Here is a 21,029-nt window from a genome sequence, read left to right on the forward strand (position 1 = left end):
GGCGCCCACTGTGATACCTCTTCACGTACCATGACTCGTTGCTGCCTCCCTGTCAGGTATTCCCTGATCCACTGCAGTGCCCTCCCCGTTACATGCGCCTGATCCTCCAGCTTCTGCACTAATCTCTTGTGGGGAACTGTGTCAAAGGCCTTCCTGCAGTCTAGGAAAACGCAATCAACCCACCCCTCTCTCTCGTGTCTTACTTCTGTTACCTTGTCATAAAACTCCAGGAGGTTTGTGATACAAGATTTGCCTTCCATGAACCCATGCTGGTTTTCACTTATAATCGTGTTCCATTCCAGGTGTTCGACCACTCTCCTCCTGATAATCTTCTCCATGACTTTGCACACAATACATGTCAGAGACACAGGTCTGTAGTTTAGCGCCTCATTTCTGTGTGTGTGTGTGTGTGTGTGTGTGTGTGTGTGTGTGTGTGTGTGTGTGTGTGTGTGTGTGTGTGTGTGTGTGTGTGTGTGTGTGTGTGTGTGTACGCGCACAAGTAACTCTCACAAGCATGACGCAGAGTGTTATTGTTTATATTTTTAAGCATACATAATATTAATATTTTAATTAAAAAGCAATGGTTGCTTTTTTAGCTAATACCATAAAAAATGGCCAATAGCTGCTGATACCGATGCTTTGGCACATCCCTAATACATACCCATCTGAAGTCATTTTTTTTTATTTAATAAACCAGCCGTATCCCACAGAGGCAGGGTGACCTAACAAGAAAAATTAAAGTTTTTCTTTTTAAATTTAGTAACTTATACAGGAGAAGTGGTTACTAGCCCTTTAATTCAAAGTTTATTCTCTATAAAGATTACAATGTTGAATTTACAGAATTTGGTTGTTGTGTGGTTTACATGTAGTTAAATAATGATTACAGAGTGTACCACTAGAACGCCTAGCATGGCTAGGCATTTCGGGCAGACTTAGTTTAATTCTTTATTTTAAAATATTACAAATTATGAGTTAAGTTGGTATTATGGCTAAGTGACTAAATACTAGTTTGTGAGTTTAGCAATGTGAATGCTTTTGTTTTGGCACAGTACATAGTTTCAGTATTGGAGTATCATAGGATTCATTATTTTAAGATTGAGATTAATATTTCTGTTTATGGTCAAATGGGTGAGTGAGTGTAAGTGTGAACCACCAGGTGGTATTCGTGTAGTTAGTTGATGGGGTGTATCAGGGAGATAAGATGTTTTCTAATGGTAGTTTTGAAGGTGATGAATGTGTCTGCAGTTCTAGAGTTCTCAGGTAGGGTGTTCCAGATTTTAGGGCCTTTGACATACATTGTTTATTAATTTCCTTTCATCTCCATGGGGAAGTTTACAAGAATCTTTTCTACTCAAGCCATACATGCCATAAGAGGTTACTAAAATACCAGGAGCAAGGGGACAGCAACCCTTTCTCCTGTTTAAATTACTAAATGTAACAAGAAAAACTTTATAAAGTTTTCTTCTTTTTCAAGTTACCTTACCTAGATGGGAGATGACCAGTATGTTAAAAAAAAAAAAGAGCAATGAAAAGGGGTGATCCAACATTTGGGATGAAAAAGGGGGGTAAGTAGAGGAGGAGGAGGAGAAAGGGAAATGGAGAGAATAGTAGGTAGGAGGAATCCAAGGAAAAAGAATGCAAGAGAAATCTAGGAAGGAGTGATGAGGAATGCGGAAGTGGGTGTGAGAGATGCGGGAGTAGGCATGAGGGATGTGGGAATAAGTAGGAGGAATACAGGGAGGGGCATGGTGGGGTAGGAAGGAGGAATATAGGAAGGGGCATGGTGGAGTAGGTAGGAGGAATGTAGGGAGGGATAGATAGCAGGAATGCAAGGCAGAGAGGGGTAGGGACGAGCATGCCGAGAGAACTAGATAAGAATTACGAAGAGAAGGTAGGAGGAATATAGGGAGAGGAAAGTAAGGAGGATTAGGGAGGAGCAGGTAGAAATGTATGGAGAGGGAGGTAGAAGGAATGTAGGGTGAACTAAGAAAGTGGAATACAGGGAGGAGCAAGTAAGATGAATGTAGAGAGGAATAGGTACAAAGAATGTAGAGAGCTACAGGTGGGAAGGAGGTCTGGAGGAGCAGGTAGGGAGGTGGTAGTCTGGAGGAGCAGGTAGGGAGATGGTGGTCTGGAGAAGCAGGTTAAAAAAGTAGGCAGGGAAAAGTAGGCAGTAGGGCTATAGGGAGGAGTAGGCAGGAGGGCTGTAGGGAGTAGGACTGTAGGGAAGAGGGATGCAGAGAAGAAATAGATAAGAGGGATGGAGGAAGGAAGTAGTAAGAGGGATGGATGAAGTAGTAAGAGACGGAAAGAGGTAGTAGTAAAAGGGATGGAGGGAGGAGGCGGTAAAAGGGAGGGAGGAAGAGATACAAGGAAGAGATGATAAGAGGGAAGGGAAGGAAATAGTAAGGAGGAAGAGGCAGGGAGGGATGGAAGAAGGGGTATAAGCAGGAGGTAGGACGAGAGAAAAAGGAGGAAAACTGAACTGAAGTAAAGAGAAAAATGAAGGAAAAGCTATTGCCTACATACTACATAATGCAAAGAAATACTATGCAAAAACTGCTTACGCCTCTGCCTCTTCCAAGGAGACGTGCCGTTCTTTTTCCATATCAATCTTGTTTCCTGCTATAACAAGGCATATATCATTTCCCAGCATTCTTCGCAATTCACGCACCCAATTCTTGACCTTGGAATAAGAAGAAACAGATGAATGTGCAGCAAATGTGCAAATGGATTTTGGATGGAGAAATCCTTACATAAAAGAAGAAAGCTAGAGGGCTACTCTTTCTATAAAGTCACATAGGATAAACAAAACTTGATATTGCACTGATTGTATTAGAATGACCAGGCAAACCTAAATGAACAATGTAGGTTGGATCCAAAAAATACGAATATTAAAGGTTAAGTATTCAATAAAATATTAAAATGTTTCTTAGAAGAAAAACTGGTTCTGGTAGAAAATTATATGACCCAACATTTACTTGATATACCTACTTTATCTCTTGCCCTAAAAACAAACAATCCATTTACATTAAATTCCCGTGCTATGTAGAGATAGTCTCCAATTACTGCACCGAACTGTATTTCCGACAAAACAGACTACTGGACATCTTGCTAGAAAGCCTGCAGTTGTGGTAGCCATAGCTTACCTCTGATGATGGAAGTTAAGGTACTATATACCACAAGTATTTTTTTTTATATATAGTACATCAAAAAATAAATGGGCAATACTCTAGCACTAAAAAAATTTCTGTAAGGATTGTAAGCTGGATTGGCTACATGGGAGAGTGAACATATTACTGAGTCAGGGTGCCAAAGTTTAGGCAAGAGCCAAAAACTTAGTGTCAGAAAAAAAAAAAAACAGGAGACAAAGTATTGTTTTAATCAACATGAAACAAGTGAACAGATTAAAAAACTAATTCCACATAAAAAATTGGGGTATGGGAGGTGAGAAAGGTGTGGCAGATTTGAATAAAATATACCAATGGAAATAAATAAAATTATATAATTTTTTTGTAGGTAGTAGGTTGGTAGAAAGCAACCACCCAGGGAGGTACTACTGTCCTGCCAAGTGAATGTAAAACAAAAGCCTGTAATTGTTTTACATGATGGTAGGATTGCTGGTGTTTTTTTTGTCTGTCTCATAAATATGCAAGATTACAGGTATGTCTTGCTACTTCTACTTACACTTAGGTCACACTACATATACATGTACACGTTTATTTATACACACTCATCCGAGTTTTCTTTGACTTTATCTTAATAGTTCTTGGTGTTATTACTTTTCCTTTTATATCCATGTGGAAGTGGAATAAGAATCTTTCCTCCGTAAGCCATGCGTGTTGTAAAAGTCAACTAAAATGCTGGGAACAATGGGCTAGTAACCCCTTTTCCTGTAATAATTACTAAAAAGAATAAGAAGAAAATTGTCAAAGTGGGAAGTCTGAATGTGTGTGGATGTTGTGCAAATGATAAGAAAGAGATGATTGTGGATGTTATGAATGAGAAGAAGCTGGATGTCCTGGCTTTAAGTGAAACAAAGCTGAAGGGGGTGGAAGAGTTTCAGTGGAGAGGAATAAATGGGATTAGGTCAGGGGTTTCAAATAGAGTTAGAGCTAAAGAAGGAGTAGCAATAATGTTGAAGGATAAGATATGGCAGGAAAAGGACTATAAATGTATTAATTCAAGGATTATGTGGAGTAAAATAAAGGTTGGATGTGAAAAGTGGGTTATAGAAAGTGTATATGCACCTGGAGAAGAGAGAAGTGTAGAGGAGAGAGAGAGAGAGAGAGAGAGAGAGATTTTGGGAAATGTTGAGTGAATGCGTGGGGAGTTTTGAACCAAGTGTGAGAGTACTTGTGGTTGGGGATTTCAATGCTAAAGTGGGTAAAAATGTTGTGGAAGGAGTAGTAGGTAAATTTGGGGTGCCAGGGGTAAATGTAAATGGGAAGCCTTTAATTGAGCTATGTGTAGAAAGAGATTTGGTAATAAGCAATACATATTTTATGAAAAAGAGGATAAATAAATACACAAGGTATGATGTAGCATGTAATGAAAGTAGTTTGTTAGATTATGTATTGGTGGATAAAAGGTTAATGGGTAGGCTCCAGGATGTACATGTTTATAGAGGGGAAACTGATATATCAGATCATTATTTAGTTGTAGCTACAGTTAGAGTAAGAGGTAGATGGGACAAGAGGAAGGTGGCAACAACAAGTAGGAGGAAAGTGAAAGTGTATAAACTAAGGGAGGAGGAAGTTTGGGTGAGATATAAGCGACTATTGGCAGAAAGGTGGGCTAGTGCAAAGATGAGTAGCGGGGGGTTGAAGAGGGTTGGACGAGTTTTAAAAATGCAGTATTAGAATGTGGGGGCAGAAGTTTGTGGTTATAGGAGGGTGGGGGCAGGAGGAAAGAGGAGTGATTGGTGGAATGATGAAGTAAAGGGTGTGATAAAAGAGAAAAAGTTAGCTTATGAGAGGTTTTTACAAAGCAGAAGTGTTACAAGAAGAGCAGAATATATGGAGAGTAAAAGAAAGGTGAAGAGTGTGGTGAGAGAGTGCAAAAGGACAGCAGATGATAGAGTGGGAGAGGCACTGTCAAGAAATTTTAATGAAAATAAGAAAAAAATTTGGAGTGAGTTAAACAAGTTAAGAAAGCCTAGAGAACATACGGATTTGTCAGTTAAAAACAGAGTAGGGGAGTTAGTAGATGGGGAGAGGGAGGTATTAGGTAGATGGCGAGAATATTTTGAGGAACTTTTAAATGTTGAGAAAGAACGGGAGGCGGTAATTTCATGCACTGGCCAGGGAGGTGTACCATCTTTTAGGAGTGAAGAAGAGCAGAATGTAAGTGTGGTGGAGGTACGTGAGGCATTACGGAGAATGAAAGGGGGTAAAGCAGCTGGAACTGATGGGATCATGAAAGAAATGTTAAAAGCAGGGGGGGATATAGTGTTGGAGTGGTTGGTACTTTTGTTTAATAAATGTATGAAAGAGGGGAAGGTACCTAGGGATTGGCAGAGAGCATGTATAGTCCCTTTATATAAAGGAAGGGGGACAAAGGAGACTGTAAAAATTATAGAGGAATAAGTTTATTGAGTATACCAGGAAAAGTGTACGGTAGGGTTATTATTGAAAGAATTAGAGGTAAGACAGAATGTAGGATTGCGGATGAGCAAGGAGGTTTCAGAGTGGGTAGATGTGTAGATCAAGTGTTTACATTGAAGCATATATGTGAACAGTATTTAGATAAAGGTAAGGAAGCTTTTATTGCATTTATGGATTTAGAAAAGGCATATGATAGAGTGGATAGGGGAGCAATGTGGCAGATGTTGCAAGTACATATGGAATAGGTGTTAAGGTACTAAATGTTGTAAAGAGTTTTTATGAGGATAGTGAGGCTCAGGTTAGGGTGTGTAGAAGAGAGGGAGACTACTTCCCGGTAAAAGTAGGTCTTAGACAGGGATGTGTAATGTCACCATGGTTGTTTAATATATTTATATATGGGGTTGTAAAAGAAGTAAATGCTAGGGTGTTCGGGAGAGGGGTGGCATTAAATTATGGGGAATCAAATACAAAATGGGAATTGACACAGTTACTTTTTGCTGATGATACTGTGCTTATGGGAGATTCTAAAACAAAATTGCAAAGGTTAGAGGATGAGTTTGGGAGTGTGTGTAAAGGTATAAAGTTGAAAGTGAACATAGAAAAGAGTAAGGTGATGAGGGTATCAAATGATTTAGATAAGAAAAATTGGATATCAAATTGGGGAGGAGGAGTATAGAAGAAGTGAATGTTTTCAGATACTTGGGAGTTGATGTGTCGGCGGATGGATTTATGAAGGATGAGGTTAATCATAGAACTGATGAAGGAAAAAAAGGTGAGTGGTGCGTTGAGGTATATGTGGAGTAAAAAAAAAAACGTTATCTATGGAGGTAAAGAAGGGCATGTATGAAAGTATAGTAGTACCAACACTCTTATATGGGTGTGAAGCTTGGGTTGTGAATGCAACAGTGAGGAGGCGGTTGGAGGCAGAGGAGATGTCCTGTCTAAGGGTAATGTGCGGTGTAAATATTATGCAGAAAATTCGGAGTGTGGAAATTAGGACAAGGTGTGGAGTTAATAAAAGTATTAGTCAGAGGGCTGAAGAGGGGTTGTTGAGGTGGTTTGGTCATTGAGAGAGAATGGATCAAAGGAGAATGGCATGGAGAGCGTATAAATCTGTAGAGGAAGGAAGGCAGGGTAGGGGTCTTCCTCGAAAAGGTTGGAAGGAAGGGGTAAGGGGGGTTTCGTGGGCGAGGGGCTTGGACTTCCAGCAGGCGTGCATGAGCGTGTTCGATAGGAGTGAATGGAGACGAATGGTACAGTGGACCCCCGGTTAACGATATTTTTTCACTCCAGAAGTATGTTCAGGTGCCAGTACTGACCGAATTTGTTCCCATAAGGAATATTGTGAAGTAGATTAGACCATTTCAGACCCCCAAACATACACGTACAAACGCACTTACATAAATACACTTACATAATTGGTCGCATTCGGAGGTGATCGTTACGTGGGGGTCCACTGTATTTGGGACCTGACGATCTGTTGGAGTGTGAGCAGGGTAATTAGTTAGTGAAGGGATTCAGGGAAACCGGTTATTTTTATATAGCCGGACTTGAGTCCTGGAAATGGGAAGTACAATGCCTGCACTCTAAAGGAGGGGTTTTGGGATATTAGCAGTTTGGAGGGATATGTTGTGTATCTTTATACGTATATGCTTCTAAACTGTTGTGTTCTGAGCACCTCTGCAAAAACAGGGATTATGTGTGAGTGAGGTGAAAGTTTTGAATGATGAAAGTATTTTCTTTTTTGGGGATTTTCTTTACTTTTGGGTCACCCTGCCTCGGTGGGAGACGGCCGACTTGTTAAAAAAAAAAAATTAAACTAAAAACTTCTATAAAAAATGGAAGCTGGCCCTGGTTGTGTCTTGTAGATCTTAAATGTCTCTTAATTACTGTCTGCAGATCTAAAGGTTTTCAGAAACTAACTCTGGTATTTTCAGTACTTTTATTGAAAAAGGTAACTTACCTTCTGAAATGAATCTTCATCTGTTATATCATAAACCAGAACAGCTCCATGGGATTCTCTGTAATATATAGGTCCTAAAGCATGAAACCTCTCTTGTCCAGCTGTATCCCATATAGCTAGGTTAACTCGTTTACCACTCAGATTTATTCGCTTTGTCAAGAACGAAGCCTGTAACAAATATAAAAGGTTATTCTGTTTGGTTTATTTCTATCTGGGTCATTTGAGCCTCTATCCCATCACTAATGAGTGAAACAAATGGCACAATCATTGAAGCAAATACTCAGTATTTGCATAATTAAGTTTGCCACATGCCTGAGTTTAGCATTATGGTACATGTAGAATTACATTACCAATTTTATTAATTTATATTTGTAACATATCAAATATAGCAAATTTAGATACATGGAATATATTATGAAGACTTAACCTTGGATATCCCAATTCGAGTGTTAAGTGACTTATACACTGACTGAGGTAGGTAATACAATCGAGTAACTCACATTCAACAATACAGTAATAATGTAAATATTTTCGGTTCACTCGGTCCCCTCTTCTCTCTCCCCACACTATTTGCAGATGACACTACATACGTCTTCTCTCACCCGAGCCCAGTCACACTAGCCAATACTGTAAATACCGAATTACAGAAAATATCTACCTTGATGAGGACTAACAAACTTACACTAAACATTGACAAAACCTACTTCATTCAGTTTGGTAACAGAGCTACAGATGTCCCTCTTAACATAATGATAAACGGATCACCTATCACAAAGCTAACAGAGGGAAAATTCTTAGGAATCCACCTTGATAATAGACTCAAATTTCATACACATATACAACAAATTTCTAAGAAAATTTCCAAGACTGTAGGCATACTATCGAAGATACGGTACTATGTTCCACAGTCAGTCCTCCTGGCCCTATATCACTCTCTTATTTACCCCTATCTCACCTATGGAATTTGTGCATGGGGCTCAACAACAGTTAACCATCTCAGACCATTAATTACCCAACAAAAGGCTGCAGTTAGAATGGTAACAAATTCTCACTACAGGCAGCACACTCCACCAATATTCAATGCACTAAACCTACTCACCATACAAAACATCCATACTTATTACTGCACCTATTACATACATAGAACACTTAACTCTGATATTAACCCTCCCCTCAAACATCTCCTTGCCAACCTCAACAGAACACACGACCATAACACAAGGCACAGATCACTCTTTGATGTTCCTCGTGTCCATCTCACACTATGCAAAAACTCAATGCACATAAAAGGCCCTAAAATCTGGAATTCATTACCTGTAAATATAAAAGAAACACTACCTGTTTATAAATTCAAGTCTCTTCTCAAAGATCACTTACTCACTCAAAACCAAATAAATACTGAATAACTGAACCTTATAAATTGTATATCTTAAATGTTTCTCACAATTATATCACATAAATGTTAAACCTAAAACCGAATCTAACTTTATTATTTTTTAAATATACACTACCTAACAGAATCCTTCATATGACTGAATGCAACCATATGACCTGTCTTTGTAATACTCACTTGTGCTTTATAGTAATCTGTTTACATTAATGTTTTATCACTGATTTCATCATTGCTTAGTTAATCTTAAGTTAATTTTAAGCCAGCCCATAATGCTATGCATAGTATAAGTGGCTTTGGCATGCTGCTCTTATCTGTATTTTTTTGTACCTCTGTATGTGTGCTCAAATTGGTAATAAATAAATAAATAAATAAATAAATAAATGAAATTAGGACCTGCCTCTCATGGGCCAGTAGGCCTACTGCTGTGATCCTCTGTTCTTACAGTGCAACGCAAACGTAACATTAAAAATTGAAATTTTTATTTCTTTGTGTAGCATACAAACTTAAGTTTACATGTAAAAATGTATTGGTATGCACAAAGAATGCCACTATCATGCACGAACATATTCAGGTTAAATATAGTTTTTACAGATTGGCGTTTTTAATTGCAACTATGTCTGCATTAAGCATAGTTATATGCATGACATTGTTTAAAACATCAACATTTAACCTAGGCTAACAAAAAAATAAGTGATAAAATTTATTTAAATTGAGTTCCCAAAGTAACAAGGTTAACGCAACCTTCAAAAACGGCACTCATAACAGGCTTATCTCAGTAAATCCAGTATTTTATTGAAAAAGCCATTCTCCATCACAAAAGGCAAAAGAAAATAAAAGTGAGACTTGTAATGAGAATGCACCTGCAGGGTAGTTATGTGACGGTCATTAAACTTGTCCTCGACGTATCTGAGCACTAGACTAGTCTTGCCCACACAACCTTCCCCCAGAAGAACTATTTTAAAGTTGTAGCTGCGGGTGCCACCAGCTCCTGCTGCTGCTGCTGCTGCACACATGCTTAATGAAGTTTCTGCACTTGTTAATGTCAGTAATTGAGGACTTTTGAGTGAAAATGAGAGATAAGCGGGATCCTCCTCCTACTTCCCTGTGTGTAAACAAGTCTCATGACACCACAACCAAATGAAAGTCAATTCTGTCAATCCTCGCATATTATGAATGTAATATATAATTATTGTTGCCCTTGAATTATATTACGATGGATAAAACACAATACCATATTCTGCCTTTTATTCTACTTTCCTGAAATTTCACCTAATTCCAATAAATTTCATCCATTATCGACAAGTGCGTTATTTTCCCAGATATGGTTATGTGAGAAAGAGATGACATGAATGAAAATTACAAGTTCCAGTTATGAGAGAGTAGAAGGCCTTTAGGTCAGCATTATCACAAGGTAATTACTTATTAAAGAATAGGAATTTTCTCTGCTTTTTTCTTTGAAAAAGAAAATACTGTATATTTGGCACCACTGTAACAGTGATGAAATCACCAGGATGCAATATTATATATACATTTACCCTCATAGTGGACCACATTTTGTAGATGTGTTTCCCAGCATATCAACGGGAGCAGCATTACAGTATACCTGTATAATTGCTTTATTATGTTCTATACCCTTCCTGCGAGTGGCAAGTCTTGGGTCCACAAGCTGGGCAAAACTATTATATTACCTAAAAAGAGATAAAGTAGCATAATATATGAATAATGTATTCAGAATGCATCCAGAGTAATATATTCAGTAACAAAATTAATGGATGGAAACGATGACTACAAAAATGCCGTTGTTATATATATATATATATATATATATATATATATATATATATATATATATATATATATATATATATATATATATATATTAAGCTGAGGGACAAGGCCCCAACGTTCTGTCCACTGAGCAAGATACAGCAGTAAGGAATTGTTTACAAGATCGTTGAACTGAGTTAGACAATTAATGGGCGGAACGTCATCATAATATTTTTTTTATATAAAGGTAGAGTTTAATGCGCAGGAAAGGTGCGCATCCATCCCAGGCTCGCTGCTGACAGCACATGTGTGGTGAGTTTCTCTCATATTTTTCTATGAAATTACCGCAAACTAAAAACATATATGTTATTATTTAGCCGGGATAATCTGTCCAAAGTCATGTAGTTAGCAACAGACCCACTGTCAAGAGTTGTAATTCAGTATTATTTAGGTTTTATGGCAAGTTTCGTAATCCTTATGTGGCACGCTCAAGCTCTGCCACTGGGAAGAATTTGAAAAACCTCTAGTCAAGTGTCATGCATGAAGAGAGGCATTGTCAGACAACACGGAAATATCAGCTGACGTTTATTATTCATGTTCATTCTCTTCACGTAAGTTAAAACCATCTGGAACAGTAAGAATGGGATAATGCATGGAACAAAGAATTCAGACTTCCTGTGAATGAAGGCAGAACTGGTGGCTCACCTCGATAACTCGGATGTTATATCTTCCTTAACAATGTAAATTGTCCACGGGTGTAGCTGTCTGAGCACAGGAACAAGAGTAAGAGTTTACACCCAACTCTATCAAGGCAAATAGGCAGTTAAACGAGGTACCGAACACGGGAGCCATCAAACAGGAGCCACCTAACAATCATCTGGAGCCTCAATAGTCGACACAAGCTACTGAACTGTCAGCATAAAGCTATCATACTGTCAACACACGAGCCACTTAATAATGAAGAAACGAGCAACCGAGCACGCAAAATAGGAGCCACTGAACACTTCCAACAGGAACCTCAAGAAAGTCAAACTTGGTGTTTAATAAACGCCTAAGAGTATGTAAGAAAGACATATGTGGGTATTGAGACATTATTGGACTGAAGAAGTCCCTAGTGGACAAAAAGTATCCCCGGCAAATGTCTTTATACCCACAAATATGTCTTACTCACGAACAAAACCTAGCCAACAATCAGACGAGCCACGAGTCAACAACAGCAGCCACTTAACATTGACAACACAACCTACTGAACATTGTCAAGTACAGGAGCCACTGAAAACTGTCAACGCTAGAGCCATTGAACACTGCCACAATTTTGTAGTAGCACAGTAGATGGTCAGGTCTCAAACACTTGTTATAGAACAATAAAGGATAGAAGGGATTGCCTGAACATATCAGAGCCAGTTCAGGAAGAGAACTAAAAAGTTCCTAATGAGTGAAGCTTCAGAAAGGGGGGAGAGTAAATTTCTGTATTTTAAGCTGATTATTTCTATTTAATGTTCTGGTCAATAACTAAGTTCTGCTGTATCAGGCACCCCAATAGATATAAGTCACTTAGACTTTTTTGGGTTATCCTAGGTAATTGACATGTTACTCTGTATGACATTTGTAATCATCTAAATTTGTATAACTGCTTATCTGTACTTGTACCTAAATAAGCTTACTAAAACGAGCCACTGAATGCTGTCAGCACTGAAGCCAGTAAACAATACAAAAGCCACTAACACTGTTAAGAACGTAATAAAGGAAGAGCACTGCAGCAGGTCCATGCTAGGCAGGTCTTACACCAACCCACCACCCACTTGTGTAATTTTACAACATATTTTTAAAGTTACACAAAGTTCTTGTTTCAGTAATGCTACCTGAGAGTTTCATCCACAACTCTATTGCCAAACCAGTGCTTTCCTATATCCTTTCTAGATCTAAATTTCTCCAGCTTGAATATATTGCTGTCAGTACTGTCTTGGTTTAATATTTTCAGTATATAATTTATATCCTCTTTATTTATTCTTGTTTTCCATTTGTTTACGTATTCATATCGCACCTAACTACACTTTTCTCCAATGCAAATTCATTGCCTTGGTTTTAGATTATGTTCACTAGAATACATAAACCTTTACATCGGAGTCACTGCGCACAGTCAACATTGGAGCCACTGCATGCCGTCAACACGGGAGCCATGGCACACCATCAACGTGGGAGCCATGGCACACCATCAACACGGAAACCATGGCACACCAACATGGGAGCCACGGCACACCAGCATGGGAGCCACGGCACACTGTCCGCACAGGAGCCATGGCACACCGTCAGCACGGGAGCCACGACACACCATCAGCACGGGAGTCATGGCACACTGTCAGCCCGGGAGCCACTGCACACCGTCAGCATGGGAGCCACTGCACACAGTCAACCTTGGAACTCCCAAATGTTGTCAACGTAGGAGCAACTGAACACTGTAATCATGGGAGCCATTTCACTATCAACTGTTCTTATTAAGTAACTATTAATGCTGTGTAACAGAACTTTAAAAAAATAAATTAAACTACGTAGATTTTATGTATAGTCTAAGTTTTACCTGAAATGCTATGAAACCTATGGCCTTCAGATTATTGTGTTTTGTATGTACATATATGTATTTTGTAATACAGGAGCCATAGAGTACTGCTATTATGGAACTAATAAAAATCTGTCAATGCAGGACCCATTGTCACTGTAGGAGCCAGTGAACACTGTCAGCACAGAAGCCACTGAACATAAGACTGAAAGACTTCTGTAGGCCTATTGGTACATGGTAGGCAGGTTTAACACTCGTCCAACTACTCCCACTCGTATACCCATACAACCTGTATTTAAAGCTACCCAAAATTCTTGCCTCTGTGATGCTACCTGGAAGCTTGTTCCACTCTTCTACAACTCTATTGTCAAACCAGTACTTTCTTATATCCTTTCAAAATCTAAATTTGTCCAATTTGAATTCATTGCTGCGAGTCCTGTTTTGGTCATGTACTTTCAGCACATTATTTATATCTCCTTTCTTTATTCCTGTTTTCTGCTTGTGCTCTTGAATCACGTGCCCTTGATTCTACATCTTTGTAGAAATTGCAAATTCACTGCCTTCATCTGATTTTTGTGGGAAATCTTTTTCTAGGATTAGAGCCTTACAGTTGTTCATATTGGATTATATCTTTCACTTCTCTGCCTACAACGTCAACTTAGCCAGGTCACCCTTTGGCTTTCCATTGTGCTCATCAGAAGTACAGTGGAACCCCAAGTTTCGGCTGTAATCTGTTCCAGGAGCTACGCCTAAACTTGAAACGGCCAAAAGCCTAAGCAATATTTCCCATAAGAAATAATGTAAATACAATTAATCCATTCCAGAGTTGCAAAAAATATTCACAAAAAAATATTTTTATTTAAGAATAACTAATTAGTTTAACATTATTTTTTTTTTTTTTCAACAAGTCGGTCGTCTCCCACCGAGGCAGGGTGACCCAAAAAAGAAAGAAAATCCCCAAAAAGAAAATACTTTCATCATCATTCAACACTTTCACCACACTCACACATTATCACTGCTTTTGCAGAGGTGCTCAGAATACAACAGTTTAGAAACATATACGTATAAAGATACACAACATATCCCTCCAAACTGCCAATATCCCAAACCAGTCCTTTAAAGTGCAGGCATTGTACTTCCCATTTCCAGGACTCAAGTCCGACTATATGAAAATAACCGGTTTCCCTGAATCCCTTCACTAAATATTACCCTGCTCACACTCAACAGATCGTCAGGTCCCAAGTATCATTCGTCTCCATTCACTCCTATCTAACACGCTCATGCACGCTTGCTGGAAGTCCAAGCCCCTCGCCCACAAAACCTCCTTTACCCCCTCTTTCCAACCCTTTCGAGGACGACCCCTACCCCTCTTTCCTTCCCCTATAGATTTATATGCTTTCCATGTCATTCTACTTTGATCCATTCTCTCTAAATGACCAAACCACCTCAACAACCCCTCTTCTGCCCTCTGACTAATGCTTTTATTAACTCCACACCTTCTCCTAATTTCCACACTCCGAATTTTCTGCATAATATTTACACCACACATTGCCCTTAGACAGGACATCTCCACTGCCTCCAACCGTCTCCTCGCTGCTGCATTTACCACCCAAGCTTCACATCCATATAAGAGTGTTGGTACTACTATACTTTCATACATTCCCTTCTTTGCCTCCATAGATAACATATACCTCAACGCACCACTCACCTTTTTTCCCTCATCAATTATATGATTAACCTCATCCTTCATAAATCCATCCGCCGACACGTCAACTCCCAAGTATCTGAAAACATTCACTTCTTCCATACTCCTCCTCCCCAATTTGATATCCAATTTTTCTTTATATAAATCATTTGATACCCTCATCACCTTACTCTTTTCTATGTTCACTTTCAACTTTCTACCTTTACACACATTCTCAAACTCATCCACTAACCTTTGCAATTTTTCTTTAGAATCTCCCATAAGCACAGTATCATCAGCAAAAAGTAACTGTGTCAATTCCCATTTTGAATTTGATTCCCCATAATTTAATCCCACCCCTCTCCCGAACACCCTAGCATTTACTTCTTTTACAACCCCATCTATAAATACAGTGGACCCCCGCATAACGATTACCTCCGAATGCGACCAATTATGTAAGTGTATTTATGTAAGTGCATTTGTACGTGTATGTTTGGGGGTCTGAAATGGACTAATCTACTTCACAATATTCCTTATGGGAATAAATTCGGTCAGTACTGGCACCTGAACATACTTATGGAGTGAAAAAATATCGTTAACCGGGGGTCCACTGTATATTAAACAACCATGGTGACATTACACATCCCTGTCTAAGACCTACTTTTACCGGGAAGTATTCTCCCTCTCTTCTACACACTCTAACCTGAGCCTCACTATCCTCATAAAAGCTCTTTACAGCATTTAGTAACTTACCACCTATTCCATAAACTTGCAACATCTGCCACATTGCTCCTCTATCCACTCTATCATATGCCTTTTCTAAATCCATAAATGCAATAAAAACTTTCCTACCTTTATCTAAATACTGTTCACATATATGCTTCAATGTAAACACTTGATCTACACATCCCCTACCCACTCGAAGCCTCCTTGCTCATCCGCAATTCTACATTCTGTCTTACCTCTAATTCTTTCAATTATAACCCTACCGTATACTTTTCCTGGTATACTCAGTAAACTTATTCCTCTATAATTTTTACAATCTCTTTTGTCCCCTTTCCCTTTATATAAAGGGACTATACATGCTCTCGGCCAATCCCTAGGTACCTTCCCCTCTTTCATACATTTATTAAACAAAAGTACCAACCACTCCAACACTATATCCCCCCCTGCTTTTAACATTTCTGTCATGATCCCATCAGTTCCAGCTGCTTTACCCCCTTTCATTCTACGTAATGCCTCACGTACCTCCACCACACTTACATTCTGCTCTTCTTCACTCCTAAAAGATGGTATACCTCCCTGGCCAGTGCATGAAATTACCGCCTCCCTTTCTTCCTCAACATTTAAAAGTTCCTCAAAATATTCTCGCCATCTACCTAATACCTCCCTCTCCCCATCTACTAACTCCCCTACTCTGTTTTTAACGGACAAATCCATACTTTCCCTAGGCTTTCTTAACTTGTTTAACTCACTCCAAAATTTTTTCTTATTTTCATTAAAATTTCTTGACAGTGCCTCTCCCACTCTTTCATCTGCTCTCCTTTTGCACTCTCTCACCACTCTCTTCACCTTTCTTTTACTCTCCATATACTCTGCTCTTCTTATAACACTTCTGCTTTGTAAAAACCTCTCGTAAGCTACCTTTTTCTCTTTTATCACACCCTTTACTTCATCATTCCACCAATCACTCCTCTTTCCTCCTGCCCCCACCCTCCTATAACCACAAACTTCTGCCCCACATTCTAATACTGCATTTTTAAAACTATTCCAACCCTCTTCAACCCCCCCACTACTCATCTTTGCACTAGCCCACCTTTCTGCCAATAGTCGCTTACATCTTGCCCGAACTTCCTCCTCCCTTAGTTTATACACTTTCACCTCCCTCTTACTTGTTGTTGCCACCTTCCTCTTTTCCCATCTACCTCTTACTCTAACTGTAGCTACAACTAAATAATGATCTGATATATCAGTTGCCCCTCTATAAACGTGTACATCCTGGAGCCTACCCATCAACCTTTTATCCACCAATACATAATCTAACAAACTACTTTCATTACGTGCTACATCATACCTTGTATATTTATTTATCCTCTTTTTCATAAAATATGTATTACTTATTACCAAATTTCTTTCTACACATAACTCAATTAAAGGCTCCCCATTTACATTTACCCCTGGCACCCCAAATTTACCTACTGCTCCCTCCATAACATTTTTACCCACTTTAGCATTGAAATCCCCAACCACCATTACTCTCACACTTGATTCAAAACTCCCCACGCATTCACTCAACATTTCCCAGAATCTCTCTCTCTCCTCTACACTTCTCTCTTCTCCAGGTTATAGTAAGCATACATGCTTACTATAACCCACTTTTCACATCCAATCTTTATTTTACTCCACATAATCCTTGAATTTATGCATTTGTAGTCCCTCTTTTCCTGCCATAGCTTATCCTTCAACATTATTGCTACTCCTTCTTTAGCTCTAACTCTATTTGAAACCCCTGACCTAATCCCATTTATTCCTCTCCATTGAAACTCTCCCACCCCCTTCAGCTTTGTTTCAAAGCCAGGACATCCAGTTTCTTCTCATTCATAACATCCACAATCATCTCTTTCTTATCATTTGCACAACATCCACGCACATTCAGACTTCCCAAATATAGTACTTAAAACACTTTTTTTTTTTTTTAACAAGTCGGCCATCTCCAACCGAGGCAGGGTGACTCAAAAAAGAAAGAAAATCCCCAAAAAGAAAATACTTCCATCATCATTCAACACATTCACCTCACTCTCACATAATCACTGTTTTTGCAGAGGTGCTCAGAACACAACAGCTTAGAAGCATATACTGTACCTATAAAGATACACAAACATATCCCTCCAAACTGCTAATATCGCATATACGTACCTTTATTGAAGACTTGTTGACATCTGGAAGATGCCTCAACCACTGCTTCCACCACTCTGCCACTGCCTCCACCACTGTCTCCACCACTGCACCACTGCCTCAACCACTGCCTCACTGCCATTATGAAGTTTCTTTGGACCCATGGTGGCTTATTTCACACTCGCAGTCAATAAGCTCTAAACACAATAAATTTATTTTAAAATGTTTGGATGAGCACGCAGGGTAATGTTCACTCAAGGATAAACAAAGCTAGACTGGCTCACGACACCTGCGCGGGGAGGTGGACAGGCCTGGTATGCTGGCCAAAACTCGGGGCAGCGGCTGAAACTCGGGACAAAATTTAGCCTAAAAAAGCGGCCGATACTCAGGGCAGCCGAAACTCGGGGTTCCACTGTAATTTTTAAGTGTCATCGGCTTATGTTGCTATTTATTCCCTCATGTCATTTATGTAGGTTATGAGCAATAAGAGGTCTCAACACAAGTGGTATACCACTTGTAATGGGTCCTCATTCTGATTTCTCTCCATTTGTCCAAATTCTGTTGCTGATTGGTCAACTGTGCCTTGATCCAGGATATAATCTCCTCTCCTATACCATCTTGTGTGGAATCTTATCAAAGTTCTTACTGAAGTCCATATACCATGCTTAGTATTGTATTCTTTATCTTCAACTATTGTCTCGAATACCTTAGTGGAAAACAAGGACATCCTTTTGTAAAATCATACTGTGATTCATTGAACAAATTATGTCTTTCAAGGTGGCTTTGAATTGCATCATCAGTTATTGATTCCATCAACTTTCCCCACAGTTGAGGTTAGGCTGTTGGCCTGTAATTTGGGGTTAAGGACCTATTTAGTTTTGTAAATGAGTATTACATCTGTCATCTGTAGTAATCTATTGGAGAATAGCTAGTGGTTTGCTAAGGTTCCTTACATTCCTTCAGGCTTCTTGAAAACAGCTCATTAACCCTTCGACTGTTTTGGTCGTACATATACGTCTTACGAGCCACTGTGTTTGATGTATATATACTCAAAAATTCTAGCGTCTTCAGATCAAGCAGGAGAAAGCTGGTAGGTCCACATGTGAGAGAATGGGTCTGTGTGGTCAGTGTGCACCATATAAAAAAAATCCTGGAGCATGCAGTGCATGATGAGAAAAAAAACTGACCGTGTTGTTGGATTAAAATGCCGACTTTGCGATGTACAGTGGTCCCTCGTTTTTCGTAATTAATCCGTTCCTGGAGGAGCTACTATAAACAAAATTTATGATTTGCGAATCAATTTTCCCCAAAAGAAATTATGTAAATACAATTAATCCGTTCCTGACACCCAGAAGTATTAAAACAAAAAATTTTTTTACATGAAATATACATGTAGTACATAAACAATACAATGGGAAATGATGAATGAAACATTAACAGCATAACACTTACCTTTATTGGAGATTCTTCTTAGTGTATGGGAGACTGGAGGAGGAGAGAGAGTGGATTGTTTATAGTTTGGAAGGGGAATCCCCTTCCAGCAACCCCTCAGGTACCAATTGCTTTTCTGGGATTGCTTCTCTTCTGTTTCTTAATGCCACTAGGACCACCTTGAGATTCACTGGAGCCCTGTCTCGCAAAATAACTGTCCAGAGAGCTCTGTTTCTGGCGTCTCTTTAACACTTCCCTAAAATGGCCCAAGACTTTGTCACTGTACATGTTGACAACATGGCTTGCAACAACCTTGTTAGGGTGATGTTTCTCCATAAATCTTTCCATCTTACCCCACAATGCAAAAATCTCCTTAATTTCTGAAGAAGGCACCTTCTTCCATCTCTCTTCCTCCTCCTCTGCAGCAAGATTCTGAGCTGCGATCTGTTGCTCTTCCTGCTGAAGCTCTTGCAGCTCTTCAGTGGTGAGCTCTTCGTTGTGGTCTTCCACCAATTCTTCCACATCCTCCAAACTCACATCCAACCCCATGGAACTCCCCAGTGCCACAATTGATTTTACAACAGACATAGGCTCATCAGGGTCAGTCTCAAACCCTTCAAAATCCCTCTTGTCGACACAATCTGGCCACAGTTTTCTCCAGGCAGAGTTCAAAGTCCTGGTAGTCACTCCCTCCCAAGCCATACCTATAAGGGTTATGCAATGGAGGATGCTGAAGTGTTCTCTTCAAAATTCCCTTAGGGTCAAGTGAGTGTCTGTGGTCACAGTCAAGCACCTGTGAAACATTGCTTTTGTGTAGAGTTTTTTAAAGTTTGCAATGACCTGCTGGTCCATGGGCTGGAGGAGAGGAGTGGTATTCGGGGGCAAGAACTTTACTGTGATGAACCCAAACTCCTCGAAAATTAGGTCATCCAAGTTTGGAGGATGAGCAGGTGCATTGTCCTTTACTAGCAGGCACTTGAGATCCAATTTCTTTTCCAGGAGATACTCCTTCACACTAGGGCCAAACACTTCATTGAACCACTCGACGAAAATTTCCCTCGTGACCCATGCCTTACTGTTAGATTTTCAAAACACACACAATTTACTCTTCATAACATAGTTTTTCCTGAGCACACTGGGATTTTCAGAATGGTACACTAGTAATGGCTTCACTTTGAAATCCCCCCTAGCATTAGCACAGAACATTAGCATCAGCCTGTCTTTCATAGGCTTGTGTCCTGGCATTGCCTTTTCCTCTTGTGTAATGAAGGTCCTCTTTGGCATTTTCTTCCAAAAGAGGCCTGTTTCGTCACAATTGAACACTTGTTCAGGTTTCAGTCCTTCACTGTTTATGTACTCCTTGAATTCATGCACATACTTTTCAGCCGCCTTGTGGTCCGAACTGGCAGTCTCACCATGCCTTACCACACTGTGTATGCCAGTACGGTTCTTAAAACTCTCAAACCAGCCTTTGCTGGCCTTAAATTCACTCACATCACCACTAGTTGCAGGCAATTTCTTTACCAAATCGTCATGCAACTGCCTAGCCTTTTCACAAATAATCGAAGTCATAAGAGTATCTCCTGCTAATTGTTTCTCATTTATCCACACCAATAATAACTTTTCAACCTCTTCGAGTACTGGTGATCTCATTTTTGTCAGCATAGTTACCCCCTTTTCAACAACAGCATCCTTGATTTCCTTTTTCTTGGCCACTATGGAACATAAGGTTT

At 39.5% G+C, this 21,029-nt stretch overlaps 1 protein-coding gene and 1 long non-coding RNA gene across 2 annotated transcripts in view; one reads left to right on the top strand and one right to left on the bottom strand.

The window, feature by feature from the left end:
• Window positions 1-10,102, bottom strand: part of Rab21 (RAS oncogene family member Rab21) — a 30,384-nt gene extending 20,282 nt beyond the window's left edge. The window contains exons 1-3 of the mRNA XM_053773250.2: window positions 9,823-10,102; window positions 7,570-7,737; window positions 2,568-2,686 (exon numbers count right to left, since the gene is read on the bottom strand). Of these exons, the coding sequence (XP_053629225.1) occupies window positions 2,568-2,686; window positions 7,570-7,737; window positions 9,823-9,975 (440 nt within the window). The 5' untranslated portion in view covers window positions 9,976-10,102. The remainder of the gene's footprint in view (window positions 1-2,567; window positions 2,687-7,569; window positions 7,738-9,822) is intronic.
• Window positions 10,103-10,868: 766 nt separating this feature from the next.
• LOC138852816 (uncharacterized) overlaps window positions 10,869-21,029 on the top strand; it is a 38,478-nt gene continuing 28,317 nt past the window's right edge. Inside the window, exon 1 of the long non-coding RNA XR_011392097.1 lies at window positions 10,869-11,041. This is a non-coding gene — a long non-coding RNA (uncharacterized lncRNA). The remainder of the gene's footprint in view (window positions 11,042-21,029) is intronic.

This window comes from Cherax quadricarinatus, chromosome 17 (assembly GCF_038502225.1).
Source record: "Cherax quadricarinatus isolate ZL_2023a chromosome 17, ASM3850222v1, whole genome shotgun sequence".
Classification (NCBI taxonomy): Eukaryota; Metazoa; Arthropoda; class Malacostraca; order Decapoda; family Parastacidae; genus Cherax; species Cherax quadricarinatus.